This window comes from Mobula birostris, chromosome 6, assembly GCF_030028105.1.
Source record: "Mobula birostris isolate sMobBir1 chromosome 6, sMobBir1.hap1, whole genome shotgun sequence".
NCBI lineage: Eukaryota > Metazoa > Chordata > Chondrichthyes > Myliobatiformes > Myliobatidae > Mobula > Mobula birostris.
Genome location: NC_092375.1, coordinates 133590510 through 133609899, shown reverse-complemented (window position 1 = coordinate 133609899; position 19390 = coordinate 133590510). Strand labels below are relative to the sequence as shown.

At 44.4% G+C, this 19390-nt stretch overlaps 1 protein-coding gene across 1 annotated transcript; it reads left to right on the top strand.

Annotated features, from left to right (window-relative positions):
• The first annotated feature begins 4064 nt into the window (after positions 1-4064).
• LOC140199895 (UDP-glucuronosyltransferase 1A1-like) lies at positions 4065-18420 on the top strand. The gene is made up of 5 exons (XM_072262399.1): positions 4065-4916; positions 8408-8539; positions 11787-11874; positions 16921-17140; positions 17951-18420. The coding sequence occupies exons 1-5, from the start codon at positions 4065-4067 to the stop codon at positions 18237-18239; spliced, it is 1581 nt and encodes a 526-aa protein (XP_072118500.1). The 3' UTR covers positions 18240-18420.
• Positions 18421-19390: the final 970 nt, after the last annotated feature.

Below are 19390 nucleotides of genomic sequence, written 5' to 3'. Positions count from 1 at the left end.
AGGTAAGGAGTACACAGAATGTTGGAGGAACTCAGCAGGTCAGGCAGCCTCCATGGAGATGAACAAATAGTCAATGTTTTGAGCCAAGGCCTCCTTCGGGACTGTGAGGAGCGTCTCAGCTTGAGGTGTCAACTGTTTGTTTGTTTCCATGGTGCTGCCTGACCTGCTGATTTCCTCCAGCATCTTGTGTATTTTGCTTTGGATTTCCAGCATCTGCAGAATCTCTTGTGTCAAAGGGTTTGTACGTTCTCCCTGCTACTGCACAGGATTCCTCCAGGTGCTCCAGTTTCCTCCCACTTTCCAAACACGTATGGTTAGAGTTAATGAGTTGTGGACATGCTATATTGGCACTGAAAGCATGGCAACAGCTGTGGGCTGTTCCCCAAGTACAATCTTCACTGATTTGATATGACACAAATGATGCATTTCATTGTATGTTTTGATAAGACCATTTGGCCCATCGAGTCTGCTCTGTCATTCCATTATGGCTGATTTATTATTCAACTCAACTCCAGTTTTCTACCTTCTCCCCATAACCTTTGACACCCTTACTAATCAATAATCTATCAACCTCTACTTTAAATATACCCAATGAATTGGTCTCCATGGCCATCTGTGGCAATGAATTCCACAGATTTACCACCCTCTGGTTAAAGAAATTTCTTCTCATCTCTATTCTAAAGGGACATCCTTGTATTTTGAGGCTGTGCCCTCTGGCCCTAGACTCTCCCACTATAGGAAATATCTTCTCCAAGTCCACTCTACCTACTAGAGGTTCCCAACCTGAGGTCCATGGACCCCTTGGTTAATGGTAGGGGCCCATGACATAAAAAAGATTGGTAACCCTTGATCTAGACCCTTCAATATTTGAAACATTTCAATGAATGAGACCTCCTCACTCTTCCAAACTCCAGCGGGTACAGGCTGAGAGCTATTAAACTCTCTTCATACATTAACTCTTTCATTCTCATGATCATTCTCTTGAACCTCCTCTGGACTCTCTCCAGTGCTAGCACATCCTCTCACAACTGCCCAAAACTGCTCCTAAGTACAGTCTGACCAAAGCCTCACACCCTTGCTTTTGTATTTTAGTGCTCTTGAAATGAATGATAACATTGCATTTGCTTTGCTTACCACCTACTCAACCTGCAAGTTGTGGAAACCTGAACGAGGACACCCACGTCCCTTTGCACATCTAATTTCTCCATTTGCTCCCTCTTTAGAAAACAGTCTCTCTTAATTCCTTCTACCAAAGTGTGTGACAAAGTGTATATGATTACACACTTTGTCCATTTTCCTAATCTGTTTGTCCTTTTGCAGACTCCCTGCTTCCTCAGTTATATCTACCCCTTCACCTATGTTTGTATTGTCCACAAACTTGGCCACAATGCCATAGATTCCATTATCCAAATCATAGACATATAACGTGAAAAGAAGCGGTCCCAACACCAACCTCTGCAGAAACCATTAGTCACCGATATCCAACCAGAAAAGGCCCCCTTTACCCTTTATTCTCAGTCCTTGCCTCCTGCCAGTCACCTTCTAGCCACGCTAGTATCTTTCATGCTGGTATGTAATACCATGTGCTCTGATCTTGTTTAGCAGCCTCATGTGTGGCATTTTGTCAAAGGCCTTCTGAAAATCCAAGTAAACAACATCCATTAACTCTTCTTTGTCTATCCAGTCTGAGTTCCTTAAAGAATTCCCACAGATTTGTCAGGCAAGGTTTCCCCTTCAAGAGACCATGCTGACTTCAGCCTATTTTATCGTGTGCTTTCAAGTATCCCATCAGGCTCAAAGGGTTATATTTTCTTGTCTTTTGCCTCTCTCACTTCTGAAAGAGTGGGATGACACTTGAAATTTTTGAGTTCTCAGGAAATATTCCACAACCTAGTGATTACTGAGAGATAACTACAAATGCCTCCACAATTTCTTCAGCTACCTCTTTAAGAACCCTGTGGTATAGTCCATCTGGTCCAGGTGACTTATCTACCTTCAGCTTCTTGAGCACCTTCTCCTTAGTAATAGCAACTACATTCACTTCTGCCCTGATGCTCTGGAATTTCTGGCATGATACTGGTGTCTTCCACAGTGAAGACTGGCGCAAAATACTTAACTGAATTTGTTCACCATTTCTTTGTCCCCTATTACTACTTTTCCAGCATCATTTTACAGCAGTCTGATATCCACTCTCACCTCTTTTACTCTTTATATATCTGAAAAAATCTTTTGATATCCTCTTAAATTATTGATTAGCTTACCCTTTATCATCTTTTCTCTCCTTATTGCTTTTCTCATTTCCTTCTGTAGGTTTTTAAAAGCTTCCCAATCCTTCAGCTTCCCCCTTTTTTTGCTATATTATATGCCCTTGCTTTTGTACTGTCTTTGACTTTCCTTGTCAGCCACGGTTGCTGCATCCTCCCTTTGCAATACTGCTTCTTGAGGATGACAATTTACAGAGTTCCACAGGTATATGCAACAAATAAAGCAAATCGTTATCTTTAAAAAATCTTACTCTAGAGCCAGAAGTCTAATTTCAGCTTCCTAAGCCTCCATGTGCTGTATTTTTTTCTTTTTGACCAAACTTACAACTTGTCATACAAGATTCACAGACCTTGAATATTGTTTCATCCCTACAGGAATATGCTCATTCTGAAGGCTAATCAACTGGCCTTTATGAATAACTCCTACATACTGTATCAAATGTGGATTTACTCTCAAAGAGCTGCTTCCAATCTCTTTCCTCCAGTTATGGCCTAATTGTACTGCAATCAACCTTCCCCCAATTTAGCACTTTAACTTTCCTGCCTTTAAAATTTACAGAATGAAGATCACTATTCCCAATATGTTCCCCACTGAAACTTAGTCATCTTAGGATGGCATGGCAGCATAGCAGTTAGTCCAATGTGATTACAGCACCAGCGACCCAGGTTCAATTCCATCACTGTCTGTAAGGAGTTATGACAGTGTATATTTCCTCCAGGCACTCTGGTTTCATCCCATGTTCCAAAGACGTACGGGTTGATTGGTTTCATGGGTGTGATTTGGTGGCTAGGTGGGCTGGAAAAGCCTGTTACTGTGCTGTTTATCGAAATAAAAACTTATACATCTGGTCCAGCTCATTCCTCGGTATAAGGTCTTACATGACCCATACCTAGATGGACCATTTACATACTGTTTCAAGAAACCTTCTTGGATGATCCTATCAAATTCTGCCCATTCTAAGCCCTGACACAATGAGACTGCAATCAATATTTGAGAAGTTTAAAAATCATGCAGGACATTCACCTTGTAGCTTGTCAGGATCTGCCTATGTATCTGTCTCTCTGGCTATTGGGAGGCCCACAGCATTACCCATCAAATCGCTTGCTTCCCACTTCTACCTAAGTGGACTCGCTGGATGAGCCCTCACGGAGTAAGAAAGATTTTTATGGGAAAATCACGCCTTTGCGCTTTCACAAAGCGAATGCAAAAATAATCACGTTCAAACGGTCTGCCTGGGCGAGCTGCATTCGCACTCCTGCAAGCACCCGACTTTGGGTTCGACATATCCAACCATTGACGAACTAACTGCATCCTAGTGACACCAGAGAATCTGGAGCAACAAACAATTCACTGAAGGAACTCAGTGGGACAAATGGCATGTAGGGGAGGGGTTCAGGAAATCTGATAGAGGGTTTGGACCCGAAAAGTTGACAATTCCTTTCCTGCTGGACCAGCTGACTCTCTGCAGTAGTTTTACTTTTGATGGCCAACCCCTTTGTTTGTACTTGGACACCAAGTCATTTCAACTTCGCGTAACCTTCCACTTTTTGTACAAACACACCAAGAAATCCACTAGCAAGTGTGTCTCTGTGTCTGTCTGTCTGTCTGTCTCTCTCTCTCTCTCCTCTCGTGCGTGAGGAATGAACTGCCAACTGATAGTTAAAAGCCGATGATGTAACTGAATCTTGAGATAAGAACGAACCTGTGGCAGTTATACATGCGTAGTTTTGCTTGGTTGTGGCTTGCATCCAATTTGAGCTGAAGCTTTTCGAGTAACAGCTCTCGGAAAGCTGTGCAGAATGGCCGTTGATTCTCGCAGTCTTCACATAGCGGGGTCCCTGCTCTTCATTATGGGCTTTCTCTGGAGAGGAGCTGAGGGCGGGAATCTTTTAGTGGTACCTTTGGATGGAAGTCACTGGTTAAACCTGAAGATTCTTATGGATGAGCTTGGGAAAAGAGGCCACAACGTGGTCGCGGTTATGCCCGAAGTGAACGCGAAGATGGGCCCGTCTTCCCACTACACCACAAAGATTTACCCTGTTCCGTACGGCAGTAAAGAATTGAACAGCGTTATACCAAAGATTGTACCCAACACATCGTCGTTCCAAAAAGCCGCCCGTGTTTTAAAAAAGGCGGCTGCACTTCGCGATTTATCCGTGACCAATTGTGAGAGTTTGCTGTACAACACGGAGCTGATGCGGGAGCTGGCCGAGGGAAAATTCGACGCTCTGTTGACCGACCCCTTCATCCCCTGCGGTGCGATCGTTGCCGAGTACCTTTCGCTCCCCGTCGTGAACTTGCTGCGAGGACTACCTTGCGGCTTGGATCATTTAGCCACGCAGTGTCCCAGACCACTCTCGTACGTGCCCAGATTTTTCACCCAGAACACCGATCGAATGACCTTTCTCCAAAGGGTGAAAAACCTCCTGGTCGATCTCTTGGAGCCGTGGCTATGCCATTTTATATATTCACCGTTCGAAGATTTGGCCAGTAAGTTCCTCCAGAAAGATGTAACCCTGGTCCAGCTACTGGGCCGGTCTTCCATCTGGCTAATGCGATATGACTTCATCCTGGAGTACCCCAGACCCCTGATGCCGAACATGATCCTTGTTGGAGGCATCACCTGCAAGGAGAGGGAGCCGTTGCCTAGGGTGAGAGAAGTACTGGTCAAATTGATGAAAAATTAGGCGAGGGGAGGGAGAGGTCCCCCTAATTTCTCCCGCCATTTATTGCAGTGGAAGCTGGGTAGGGGGAGGTATTTCAATTAATATTTAGGGGAACTAGACAGCAAACGAAATTAGAACCATGCTATATTGTGCTGACAACACACATCAAAGTTGCTGGTGAACGCAGCAGGCCAGGCAGCATCTGCAGGAAGAGGTGCAGTCGACATTTCAGGCCGAGACCCTTCGTCAGGACTAACTGAAGGAAGAGTGAGTAAGGGATTTGAAAGTTGGAGGGGGAGGGGGAGATCCAAAATGATAGGAGAAGACAGGAGGGGGAGGGATAGAGCCAAGAGCTGGACAGGTGATAGGCAAAAGGGGATACGAGAGGATCATGGGACAGGAGGTCCGGGAAGAAAGACAAGGGGGGGGGGACCTAGAGGATGGGCAAGAGGTATATTCAGAGGGACAGAGGGAGAAAAAGGAGAGTGAGAGAAAGAATGTGTGCATAAAAATGAGTAACAGATGGGGTACGAGGGGGAGGTGGGGCCTTAGCGGAAGTTAGAGAAGTCGATGTTTATGCCATCAGGTTGGAGGCTACCCAGACGGAATATAAGGTGTTGTTCCTCCAACCTGAGTGTGGCTTCATCTTTACAGTAGAGGAGGCCGTGGATAGACATGTCAGAATGGGAATGGGATGTGGAATTAAAATGTGTGGCCACTGGGAGATCCTGCTTTCTCTGGCGGACGGAGCGTAGATGTTCAGCAAAGCGGTCTCCCAGTCTGCGTCGGGTCTCGCCAATATATAAAAGGCCACATCGGGAGCACCAGACGCAGTATATCACCCCAGTCGACTCACAGGTGAAGTGTTGCCTCACCTGGAAGGACTGTTTGGGGCCCTGAATGGTGGTAAGGGAGGAAGTGTAAGGGCATGTGTAGCACTTGTTCCGCTTACACGGATAAGTGCCAGGAGGGAGATCAGTGGGGAGGGATGGGGGGGACGAATGGACAAGGGAGTTGTGTAGGGAGCGATCCCTGCGGAATGCAGAGAGAGGGGGGGGGGAAGATGTGCTTAGTGGTGGGATCCCGTTGGAGGTGGCGGAAGTTACGGAGAATAATATGTTGGACCCGGAGGCTGGTGGGGTGGTAGGTGAGGACCAGGGGAACCCTATTCCTAGTGGGGTGGCGAGAAGATGGAGTGAGAGCAGATGTACGTGAAATGGGGGAGATGCGTTTAAGAGCAGAGTTGATAGTGGAGGAAGGGAAGCCCCTTTCTTTAAAAAAGGAAGACATCTCCCTCGTCCTAGAATGAAAAGCCTCATCCTGAGAGCAGATGCGGCGGAGACGGAGGAATTGCGAGAAGGGGATGGCGTTTTTGCAAGAGACAGGGTGAGAAGAGGAATAGTCCAGATAGCTGTGAGAGTCAGTAGGCTTATAGTAGACATCAGTGGATAAGCTGTCTCCAGAGACAGTTACAGAAAGATCTAGAAAGGGTAGGGAGGTGTCGGAAATGGACCAGGTAAACTTGAGGGCAGGGTGAAAGTTGGAGGCAAAGTTAATAAAGTCAACGAGTTCTGCATGCGTGCAGGAAGCAGCGCCAATGCAGTCATCGATGTAGCGAAGGAAAAGTGGGGGACAGATACTAGAATAGGCACGGAACATAGATTGTTCCACAAACCCAACAAAAAGGCAGGCATAGCTAGGACCCATACGGGTGCCCATAGCTACACCTTTAGTTTGGAGGAAGTGGGAGGAACCAAAGGAGAAATTATTAAGAGTAAGGACTAATTCCGCTAGACGGAGCAGAGTGGTGGTAGAGGGGAACTGATTAGGTCTGGAATCCAAAAAGAAGCGTAGAGCTTTAAGACCTTCCTGATGGGGGATGAAAGTATATAAGGACTGGACATCCATGGTGAAAATAAAGCGGTGGGGGCAGGGAACTTAAAATCCTCGAAAAGTTTAAGAGCGTGAGAAGTGTCACGAACATAGGTCGGAAGGGATTGAACAAGGGGTAATAAAACAGTGTCAAGGTATGCAGAAATGAGTTCGGTGGGGCAGCAAGCTGAGACAATAGGTCGGCCAGGACAGGCAGGTTTGTGGATCTTGGGTAGGAGGTAGAAACGGGAAGTGCGGGGTGTGGGAACTATAAGGTTGGTAGCAGTGGATGGGAGATCCCCTGAGCGGATAAAGTCGGTGATGGTGTGGGACACAATGGCCTGGTTCTCCTTAGTAGGGTCACGATCGAGGGGTAAATAAGAGGAGGTATCCGCGAGTTGTCGCTGTGCCTCGGCAAGGTAGAGGTCAGTACGCCAGACTACAACAGCACCCCCCTTATCGGCGGGTTTAATAATAAGGTTAGGATTAGTGCGGAGGGAGTGGAGAGCAGAGCGTTCCGAAGGAGTGAGGTTGGAATGGGGACAAGGTGCAGTGAAGTCGAGACGGTTGATGTCCCGTCGGCAATTAACGATAAAGAGATCCAGAGCAGGCAGAAGACCAGAGCGGGGTGTCCATGAAGAAGAGGACGGTTGAAGACGGGAGAAGGGGTCATCGGTGGGGGTGGAAGAGCCCTTGCCGAAGAAGTAGGCTCGGAGACGGAGACGGCGGAAGAAAAGTTCCGCATCATGGCGAACACAGAACTCGCTGAGGTGTGGGCGAAGGGGGACAAAGGTGAGGTCCTTACTGAGAACAGAGCGTTCTGCCTCTGACAGTTGAAGGTCGGAGGGGATGGTAAAGACCCGGCACGGATGAGAGCTGGGATCAGAGGGGTGAGGGGGGAGGCTGGGTGTGTCAATTGAGAGGGGAGGGTTGGGGTGAGAGGAAGATGGAGCCTCCGAGGGCCCAGGAGCTGACGGTGGGATCTGAGGAAGACGGGGCTGCGGAGTGGTGGTGGGGGAAGGGGAGACGGGAGTCACAACAGCAGCACATAAAGACCCGGCCTGGAGTTCAAGGCTGGAGTCGCAGTTGGTGGTTGCGCAACCGCTGTGAATGTCTCCATGGTCGTTGCTGGAGTCTGGGTTTTGAATATGCCCTGAGGTGTCGGAGCCGCCGAGATCAGTGGCAGAGGCCGCAGTCTGAAGTTCATGTCTGCTAGCATCGGGGCCGGCAGGCTCTGGAGTCCGTATATTGTGCTGAAATGGCCCATTCAATCTACCCCTTCCTTACCAAACTTTTTGCCCAATTATACAAATCCCCTTTATCTTCAATTGGACTATACCCTTCACTGACCTGCCTCATTAATGATCTGGCCAAATATCTCTTAAAAATGCAGTGATTGTATTTGATTCACATGCCACCTCTGACAGCCAGTTCCAGATATTTACTTTCTATCTTTAAGAAATATATTGAGGGCTTGTTTAAAACTGTATATCATAGCATTTTCCTTTGAGAGCATTGGTGATCACTTTATGCCCGAAGATGCTAAAGCATCTGCCAGATTCCTTGTCCCTGAAAAGTACAAATCTCTGTTTTAACTGTTGCAGGAGCTGGAAGAATTTGTAAATAGTTCTGGAGAGCATGGGGTTGTGATATTTACCCTTGGTTCAATGATATCAAAAATTCCTCTTGAAATAGCCAGTCGCATTGCAAGCGCATTTGGGCAAATCCCTCAGAAGGTGAGTCTTGGGAACACTAAATGAAAATATTGGTTTATAAAAGAGATAAGCATTCAGGTCAATTCTACTCTACAATCTCATAGACATCCTGTTAATTTACACTACTAATGTTGTTACTAATGTATGACTTATTATTAATTAGTATTATTACTAATGCTACTAATTTAAAGGAGTCAAGTCCCATGGAAAAGGGTGAGGCACTAGATTTGGACAGACTCTGGCCATGCAAGGTTGCCAAACTAATGAACTTACTGTTGTGAAAATATTCTCACAGCATCAACCCTGTCATGTACCTTAAGAGAGACGGCTGTTGCAATAAGATTCTTTCCATTCATCTACCAAGGGGATATATAGCTATTTAATCCCTCCTCGTAGGGTGACCTTAAAAATCAGTCTAATTATTGCTGTATTCCCTCTAAAGCAAGCATATCTTATTTGTTTAGAGAAGGTAATCCGAACTGCACAATTCCCAAAGTGCAATCTGAAAGAACTTCTATATAATTGCAGTAAAAATTCTTTGTTTTTACATCAATTTCTTTGTCATAAATGTAAGCGTCCCAGTGTTTCTAATTACTTGTTGTACCTGCATGTTCTGTGACTTTTGTCTACTCATATTCAGTAATATCAATATTTTCCAATCTCTTACCTTTTAAAATTATGTCTTTCTATTTTTCTTTCCAAAGTATCTGCTCACATTTGTTATTATATTTCAGCTGCTATATTCTTGACTACTTCCCTAATTTGTCTTTCACCATTTGAATTTCCTCACTCAGCCTAGAAGCTGCACATTAGGATAAGTCCCAAAATCTGATCATGCCAACCCAGCAGTGATCTTTTTATTCCCATTGATTTTTCTGTTAACCAGTCCTTAAATTGTCTGTATACTGCACTCAAAACCTTTAATCATTCTTTTGAGTAATATGCATGATCCCCCAGGTTACAGAAATTCACCCTTACAAAATGCACAAATCACTGCCCAAGAGTTTGTGACAAGGAATAAAATTTCTTCGAGATAAAAATAAACATAATGTTACTTTTATTCAACTTGTGTTTCTTGATTCATGCACAGATGACACAAGTTCACATGATTGAAAATTGTGACCCAGATTGTTTTCCTGTTTTCTAGGTATGTAATGCCCCCCCCCACACCCTGTAATGCAAGCCTTGTCTATACTCCTTATTGCCTTATTGAACGTATTTGGATTTATTGAATGTAGTTACATTTACAACCATTGGTTCTCTATAATTGAACCTGCTAGTTATAATCTCCAGAAAAAAACTGCCAAATATAATTTCCAGTAGTAATCTCCAGTCATATTAAGGTTTTTTTTTAGTGAAAGAATGACATTATTAAATGCATGGACTTTTCCTGCTGTGCTTTTAGGCTATATGGTCTTTAGTCCCTTGCCTTCCTCCTCCACATTGACCTGATGATGAGACTGCTTGTTTGACCTGGTGCTAAAATATAGCTGCAGAATCAATATTGCCTTAAGCCAGTAAACATCAACAATGTATACTTCCCAGTCAATTAGCATCACTAGAAATTGGGGAAGGCTATGGCTGGCAAAGAAAGGAAATGGCAGACAGATGATATGAAAAGAACTCTGCACGGGCATGTCATTGCAAAAGACTGAGGCTTCCTCATAGCAGCACAAATAGCCAATACTGCTTCTAGAACATCCCCCTAGGAGTTCTGGCAGATGCAGCATGGGGACCTTGAGCAAGGTAAGCATTAGGGCAACTGCTCCAGAGTATAAATGGATTCCCAGGCAGGTTCTAAATTGTACGCAAAACTGCTTTTCAAGAGCAGACACACAAATGGAGCTGTGTCATGCTATCAGGGGCTTGTAACATTAATTTGTGGCAGTTCAGACAACACTTTTTGCCATGCCCACTCGTGAAGGAATGGCATGGGATCTTTATTTGCAGTCTTTGCATTGCAAGTGACAATGGACAAATTTGAGACATTGGTGGGGAAACACACGAAGAATATTCTCTTTCCTGAATAACATGGTAGAGTGAGGAGGAGGAGATGAGCATTGAGAGGGGAGAATGAGATGATGGCAGGGGGAGGAGAGGGACGAACAGGGAGAGAAAAAAAATGAGGAAGGCGGAATCATCAAGAAGGGAAAGTGGAGAATAGAAAGAGAACGTTTGAATAAATACATAAATTGTGCAGAAGGGGCAAGAGGGGAGGTGAGCAGGGACAGAAAATGAAAGGATGAGGATAGAGAGAAGGAATGCAGATGACCTAGAAAGAAGGGAGGAAGCAGAGGGTTGTGTAAAAGAAATGGAAGGGACATTGGAGAAATATGAGGGGTGATTGATAAGTTCGTGGCCTACAGTAGAAGGAGTCAATTTTAGAAAACCTGGCACATTTATTTTTCAACGTAGTCCCCTCCTACATGTACACACTTAGTCCAGCGGTCGTGGAGCATACGGATCACTTCTTTGTAGGTCGGCGTCTTGGACCTCCAGGAAATGGTCCACAGCAGGGGTGATTAATAAGTTTGTGGCCTAAGGTAGAAGGAGATGAGTTATACAGCTCTCGTTACATGCACATGCAGTTCAACTCTTCGAGTGAAAATGCAGAAAGTTTGAAGTTAATAACTCATCTCCTTCTACCTTAGGCCACAAACTTATCAATCACCCCTTGTCATCCAAGGTTCTACTGGGTAAGGAATGCAAGTCAATTCTAATACATTTCCTCTGAAAGCTGAGGTTTACTTTAATTTGCCATCCATGCTCAGGCCACGGAAAGGCTTAGAGTGGCATCAGGTCTTCATCTCTGTTCAGATCCAGGTCTAATCGGGGATCGTCCACATCATCTGTAGCTTCTTGAGACTGGCATTAGTTCACTTCAGTCCAGGTTAGTGTGGCTAACAGGAAACAGTCCTGGATCTGCACAATTTGCTTGCTTTCTCCTCCTTCTGGATCACATTGCTTTCTTCTGGTTCCTTGCTAATCTCTCTAATCAGCATTCTCCTCTCTTCATCACCTCGTTCCTCTCAACATCTCCTTTCTGATGACCCACTTAACACTTCTCTAGCACGTCCTGGAGCTTTCTTGCAACATACAAGTTATTATGTAATTGGAAGTTGCTAATGTGTTTAAAACTGGCTCTTTGTTTCTATTTTTTTTCTCCACTTACACACCAACATATCTGTTCATGTTCATCGCTCTGTTTTTGATGTTTTTCTCTTTTTTTCTTTTCCTTTGTTGGTAACTCAGCATTACTTTGTTAAAGGTCCTGTGGAGATATACTGGGGAGGTGCCCACTACACTGTCACCAAATACAAAGCTAGTAAAATGGTTACCACAGAATGACTTACTTGGTAAGGTACTAATCCAATATTTATCTGAATTTAGCAAAGTATCTGTCTCATAGGAAGTACTTGGTTAAATCATTTTTGATTTGCAAATGGGAGCTTCAAGACACCCCTGAATACTTTACATCCAATTAAATGTTACTGAAGAATATTCACTGTTGTAACGTGAACACCTAAACAAATAATTTTAGCAAGCTCCCATAAACAACAATATTCTCTTTTTCTGCTAGTTTCTTATGAGTTAGAAGGAAGCCATTTTGCCCATTGAGTGTATAGGAGCTTTTGGACTATTGCCATTCATTCCATTTCCCATTTATTTCACTTTAACCTACTCTTTTTCATACACCCATCAACCACACTGCTACTATCTCCCATCTTCATTAGGGGTAATTAAAAATTGCCAATGAATCTCGAGCGCTCTTTGGGGATGTGGCAGGAAACCAGAGTGCCTGGGAGAATGCGGAGATTGCTGGCAATGTCACAGAGAGAGCATGCAAACATCACACAAACAGGACTCAAGGTCTGGACTGAAGCCATGTCGCTGGCACTAACTGCTGCATTACATTGCCCACCACGGTAAAACTGTGATCAGTAAAGAACACTGAACAAATAACTTGCTCATGGTGATTTCGGTCTGAAGCAAAACACGGGAGGAGCACTCAAGGCAACTCCCTCACCTCACACCAAAGGTGTGCCCCAGTATGTCGTGCTTGTTTAGTCACGACATTGAGTCAGCATTGGAGTTGTGGAAAGATATCGCGAGGAAACAGGTCCTTCAGCCCACTGAATCTGTGCTGACCACAAGCCATCCATTCGCACTGTGTGTGTGTGAGGGGGTGGGGACCAGGGCACCCCGTCACAGGAAGTGTGAGCATCCTCACACAGGCAGCTTCCTCACGGCTGGGGAAGGCAGGTGAAGCCAGGAGAGGGACGATGAATGTGGAGACAGTGACTGGGAGGTGCTAAATGTGCTGGAATCTCATAGATAAGGAAGATGATAATAAGAACCACTGGGGAGAGATGAAGGGTGTTGTGACTGTGAACAAAGTGAGATGCTGAAGCTGGTGGATTTGTCTTCATTCAGTAAAAACAAGCAGGCATCATACTGGAGACACTTTTAGAAGAAGAGTACCTGTACTCCTGACCCAATATTATATCACATTTTATACTGCAAAGAATGAAGGTAACAACAGGACAGTTACAAGGCATTTATATTGCTTCCTTTGAGTTTCAGACACCCGGAGCTTCACACCCAAAATGAGTGTTAATCACCTCTTTTTTTGTAGCAGCATTCACACAGACATCTCAGATGAATGGATGTTTCCCGGTTTGCGATCAACCTAAGTCTGCAGCTCCAGGAAGACCATTGTTCTGGACTGCACTTTAAATTCAATCTACCATCCACATTCAGGACTGAAGGCTGGCTGCTGTTGAAATGAATATTTGCAATGTACCATCACTCCAGAAGAAGGGCAGATGGAAGTTTCCGGTGAATAATGTATGGAGAAAGGAGGGAGGCAGTGGGCATGTGTTCCTGCAGTGAGTGCACGTCTACTGAGTGCATGTGTCCGTCTTTATGCCTGGGCATATTGCCCACACAGCTCAGCTTCGTGTTCAGTTGTCTTCGACCCCTTAACAATAATCTCATCAGCAAGCAGCCCTTAACACTGTTCTGCTGCCATAGCTCAGGAACTTACGATGCTTTAGTGACACCTTGCCTCAGCTGAGGAAGGAATCTACAGTTCCCACGTTGGCCTCCTTAGCCACTCAGAATGCACAGAGGCAGAGTGCTAACAGTACATCTTCAATTCTGAGGGATTGCCTAAAATCTAGATGACATAGTTTAGCTTTACTTTGGAGAGACAGTGTCCAACTTGTTTAAAAAGGGTGTTGAGAGATGGAAATAGGGAGGAGCTGAGGGCAATACAGAGGGACCTGAAAGCCAGGATCAGGGAAGCTAAAGACGGGTACAGGAGGAAGCTTGAGTGGAAACTCCAGCAGAGCAACATGAGAGAGATCTGGAGGGGGATGAGGACCATCACTGGGTTCCCGCAAACGAGCAACAGAGGAGCGGAGGGCAGTGTGGACAGGGCCAATGAACTTAACCTGTTCTTTAACAGATTTGACATTGTGGCCCCTGCCCATCCCCCACATGAGCCATCTGTTGTCGGCCCCCAACCAACACATATTCCACTCTCCACTCCTACCCCTCCTTACAGTCCCCCACCCTGCTCTCATGACTATACCCCTTCCCCACACGAAACCACCACAGTGGGCTTCACAGCTGAACAGGTGAGAAGACAGCTGAAACGTCTCAACCCAAGCAAGGCTGCAGGACCGGATGGTGTCAGTACCAGGGTGCTCAAAGCCTGTGCCCCTCAGCTATGTGGAGTACTTCGCCATGTATTCAACCCGAGCCTGAGGCTCCAGAGGGTTCCTGTGCTGTGGAAGACGTCCTGCTTCATCCCTGTGCCGAAGACACCGCGCCCCAGCAGCCTCAATGACTACATTGTACGGTGGCATTGACCTCCCACATCATGAAGACCCTGGAGAGACTTGTTCTGGAGCTGCTCCGGCCTATGGTCAGGCTACACTTAGATCCCCTCCAGTTCACCTACCAGCCCCGACTAGGAGTTGAGGATGGCATCGTCTTCCTGCTGAACCGTGTCTACGCCCACCTGGACAAGCCAGCGAGCACTGTGAGGGTCATGTTTTTTGACTTCTCCAGTGCGATCAACACCATCCACCCTGCTCTGCTGGGGGAGAAGCTGACAGCGATGCAGGTGGATGCTCCCCTGGTGTCATGGATTCTTGATTCCCTGACTGGCAGACCACAGTACGTGTGCTTGCAACACTGTGTGTCTGACAGAGTGATCAGCAGCGCTGGGGCTCCACAGGGGACTGCCTTGTCTCCCCTTCTCTTCACCATTTACACCTCGGACTTCAACTACTGCACAGAGTCTTGTCATCTTCAGAAGTTTTCTGATGACTCTGCCATAGTTGGATGCATCAGCAAGGGAAATGAGGCTGAGTACAGAGCTATGGTAGGAAACTTTGTCACATGGTGTGAGCAGAATTATCTGCAGCTTAATGTGAAAAAGACTAAGGAGCTGGTGGTAGACCTGAGGAGAGCTAAGGTACCAGTGACCCCTGTTTCCATCCAGGGGATCAGTGTGGACATGGTGGAGGATTACAAATACCTGGGGATACGAGTTGACAGTAAACTGGACTGGTCAAGGAACACTGAGGATGTCTACAAGAAGGGTCAGAGCCGTCTCTATTTCCTGAGGAGACTGAGGTCCTTTAACATCTGCCGGACGATGCTGAGGATGTTCTATGAGTCTGTGGTGGCCAGTGCGATCATGTTTGCTGTTGTGTGTTGGGGCAGCAGGCTGAGGGTGGCAGACACCAACAGAATCAACAAACTCATTTATAAGGCCAGTGATGTTGTGGGGATGGAACTGGACTCTCTGACGGTGGTGTCTGAAAAGAGGATGCTGTCCAAGTTGCATGCCATCTTGGTCAATGTCTCCCATCCACTACATAATGTACTGGGTGGGCACAGGAGTGCATTCAGCCAGAGACTCATTCCACTGAGATGCAACACAGAGCGTCATAGGAAGTCATTCCTGCCTGTGGCCATCAAACTTTACAACTCCTCCCTTGGAGGGTCAGACACCCGGAGCCGATAGGCTGGTCCTGGACTTATTTCATAATTTACTGGCATAATTTACATATTACTATTTAACTATTTATGGTTCTATTGCTATTTATTATTTATGGAGCAACTGTAACGAAAACCAATTTCCCCCGGGATTAATAAAGTATGACTATGACTTAAACGCTTCAGGTAGATTCCCCACTGCCTTGAAGTATTGAGGCTACGGACTGAGAAAACAAAATTATTAGCAGAGTAATAGACACCAGATGAAGGGTCTCAACCCGAAACATTAACTGTCCATTTCCCTCCGTACATGCTGAATTCCTCCAGCAAATTGTTTTTCCTCTGGATGACAGAATTGATGGGCTGTATGACCAAGTTTGCGGGTGATATAAAGATAGATGAAGGGGAGGCAGTGTTGAGGAAACAGGGAGTCTCCAAAAGGACTTGGACATATTGGTATAATGGGCAAAGAAGTAGCAGGTGGAATACAGTGTATGGTCATGCACTTTGGTAGAAGGAATAAAGGCATAGACTATTTGCTAAGCAAATTCAGAAATCAGAAGTGTAAAAGAGACTTGGGAGCCTTAGTGCAGGATTCCCTAAAGATAACTTACAGTCTGAGTTGGGGGGAAGGAAGGCAAGTGCATTAATTTCTAGAGGACTAGAATATAAAAGCAAGGATGTAATGCTGAGATATTATAAGGCATCCCGCCATTGGAGTGGTGTGAGCAGATTTGGGCCCCTTATCTAAGAAAGGAGGTGTTGGCATTGGATAGGGTCCAGAGAAGATTTACAAGTACGATGCCGGGAATGAAAGGTATGAGACGTATGAAGTGTATGAGAAGCGTTTGATGACTCAATGTACTCACTGAAGTTCAAAGAATGGGTGGGGGGGGGGAGCATCTCATTGCAAGCTATTGAATATTGAAATCCTCGATGAAGTGAACCTGGAGAGGATTTTTCCAAAAGTAGGAGAGTCTAGGACCAGAACGTACAGCCTCAGAATACGAGGATGTCTCTTTCAAATAGAAATACAGAGGAATTTCTTTAGCCAGATGGTGATGGACCTGTTGATTCATTGCCACAGACAGCTGTGGAGGTTGTTATTGGGTATGTTTAAAGTGGAGGTTGGTTCTTGATTAGTTACTGTGTCAATGGTCACAGGGAGAAGGCAGGAAAATAGAGTTGAGAGGGAAAATAAATCAGCCGTGGTTGAATGACAGAGGAGAATTGATGGGCTGAATATCCGAATTCTGTTCCTATGTCTTACGGTTTTATGGGTTCCAGCATCTGCAGTCTTCTGTGCTCACTGACAATTGTTATGCAGCCAAGTTATAACATGTCACATTAATGTTTGACTCTGTTTGCTTCACTTTTCTGTGAACCAGGACATCCTAAAACACGAGCCTTCATCACCCACGGAGGGTCCAATAGCATCTATGAGGCCATCTGCAGTGGTGTGCCATCTGTTATGCTACCACTGTTTGGCGATCAGGGATATAATGTACAACGCATGGTCAATCGTGGTGCTGGTATCCAGCTGGATATAGGAGAGATGAGCTCTCACGATCTAGTAAATGCTTTAAATACAATTATCAATGATACGAGGTGAGTGAAGTGAATGATTCCATTCTTAATTCTAAGAAAAGAGAATGATTTGCATTAACTTAGTAACTCATGACCTTGGGGTATACCAAATTTCTTGCAACTGATGGAGTATTTTTACAGGTTTTGTTGACATGTATGAAAAGAATGCCATGTTAGGTGTGCAGAAATATTAATGTGACATTGATCAGATAATTTTTCTTAGTTTTTCCTGGTGATATTTCCTGAGGAGTATTGACCTAGGCATTATGGAAAACTTACTCTTCAAATAATGTCATAGGTCCCTTTATCTTGTATAGAGGGGCACCTTGCCCTGTAGGTGATACCTTCCCCAGCTGGTTCCATTATCAAGGAACAAACTGATTCACTTTCAAATCAAAACTTCATTTGGAATCACACAGTTTGATAAAAGCTGCTTGAATTGACTGAAGACTGTTTAAGTATAGTGGAGTAAATCAGGTATCTTTATGTCACTCTATGCTAATTCTCAATTAATGTAAGAATCTCACTCTGTTCCTTGGCAGGTACAAGGTTACGATATGCAATAATGCTTTTTCTTAAGTAAATTGTTTCGCAGTATCTCTGCATTGGGTAAAGAGTTATTTTCCCTTAGCTGGAAGGAAAAGGGCTGTAGTTGCTCAATCTATTATGTTACCTGTAAGCTATGGTTGGTGAAACATTATTTTACAACAAGGTCCCTTGGTGGCCATGGTCCATTTTGAGATTAGCCCTTGTGCTTCAAGTAGGTTCCCTTCTATGTCAACATTATGCTCAGTACTTCAAACTAATATTGAATGGCCTTTTCTACTGCAGGTACAAAGAAACCATGACGACATTATCTGCATTGCACAGCGATCGGATATTTGAGCCGATCAACCTCTCAGTCCATTGGGTGGAATTTGTGATGAATCACAAAGGGGCAAAACTCTTACGTCCTGCAGCACACGACCTTAACTGGATCCAGTACCACTGTCTAGATGTCATTGGTGTGCTGCTTGCCTCTTTGGTGGCTTTCATATACTTAATATTTAAATGTTGCTCATTATGCTGCAAGAGGTACTTGTGTGGAGACAAGAAATCGAGGAAGGGAAAATCAGAGTGAGGTAGACAATAATCATTTTTTAAGTATTTGAAGATTTAGTTTGCCTTTATTGTTGGTTAACAGGTAACTCAGTCCATGAGAAAAAGAGTCTGCTTATTCCACCCAGTTCATTAATGATGGGTATTGATATGTTTGGATGCGGGGCGGGGAGGGGGAATAGAAGATGCATGGGGAAAGAAATTGCCAGGGTGGTGTTAGGAGTGGTGACTGAGGGAAGCTGTTTCAATTATCAAGCTTCTCTTTGTTCTTTTTGGATTTTATAATTTCTGTTTGACCTCGCTACTATGGGAGTGAACTGGATGAATTAAAGGATACGGATTTTTTTTCATGATTGTTAATTTTTGACATTATATATTTCATGAGTTGATGCATTAAAAGAATTTGGATTAACAGTAACAGGTTTACTGAAATTTGTCTAAGAATGAGCAAGTCCTCATTTTAAAATATGTTGCATTTGACTTTCATAAGATTTTGTTCTGACTAGATTTCTTATCTGCACTTGGAAATGAATTACACCGTCCACCATGATTCTTTTAACTTCCATATGAGATGTATTTTCAAAGTTATTTTGATTATATATTTTAATGAATTTTGTGCATAAATCACAAATGAGTGTCTGTGGTACTGTGAAAATAAGGCAGTTCCATTGTGCTATGCTTATAAAAAAAAACGTAGGTAATAGGAATCTCTTATAAAGAAATGAAGGCCATAGTGTCAAAAGAGGATGAAAGAAACACAGAGTCAAGGCATCCCAAAACATACAACCTGTGGAAAGATCTAGTATATAGAAATATGGATATTTTAGATGTACAGTAAACAGAACTTTAATAGGAAGTATCAGAAAATGTGTCAGTATTTCATGTTGATGTTTATTTTTATGATCAGGTCAAAAGTTAAAAATGGTAGGTTAAATTACTTAAAAACAAATGGATTACCACCTGTTAGCTTACCAGTTGGAAGCTACCAACCAGTCACAATGAAAAATACATCTGTAAGTTAGAATAACTTCCAAGGAACTTCACAAAAATGGAAAAAGGAAGGGCAATCATGATTGCACTGGGACAACTGAGGACAAGGTGTTCAGCAGTAGGCAAGTTGATTCAGGATGGAAGTAGATCAACATTACTGACTCTTTGTCCATTTTAACATGG

Excerpts from the sequence above, each read along its gene's own strand:
- LOC140199895 (XM_072262399.1), top strand. The coding sequence starts at position 4,065 with ATGGCCGTTGATTCTCGCAGTCTTCACATAGCGGGGTCCCTGCTCTTC. Across the intron at positions 11,875-16,920 it reads ACCACAGAATGACTTACTTG|GACATCCTAAAACACGAGCC; the intron begins GTAAGGTACTAA and ends TCTGTGAACCAG. Across the intron at positions 17,141-17,950 it reads ACAATTATCAATGATACGAG|GTACAAAGAAACCATGACGA; the intron begins GTGAGTGAAGTG and ends TTTCTACTGCAG.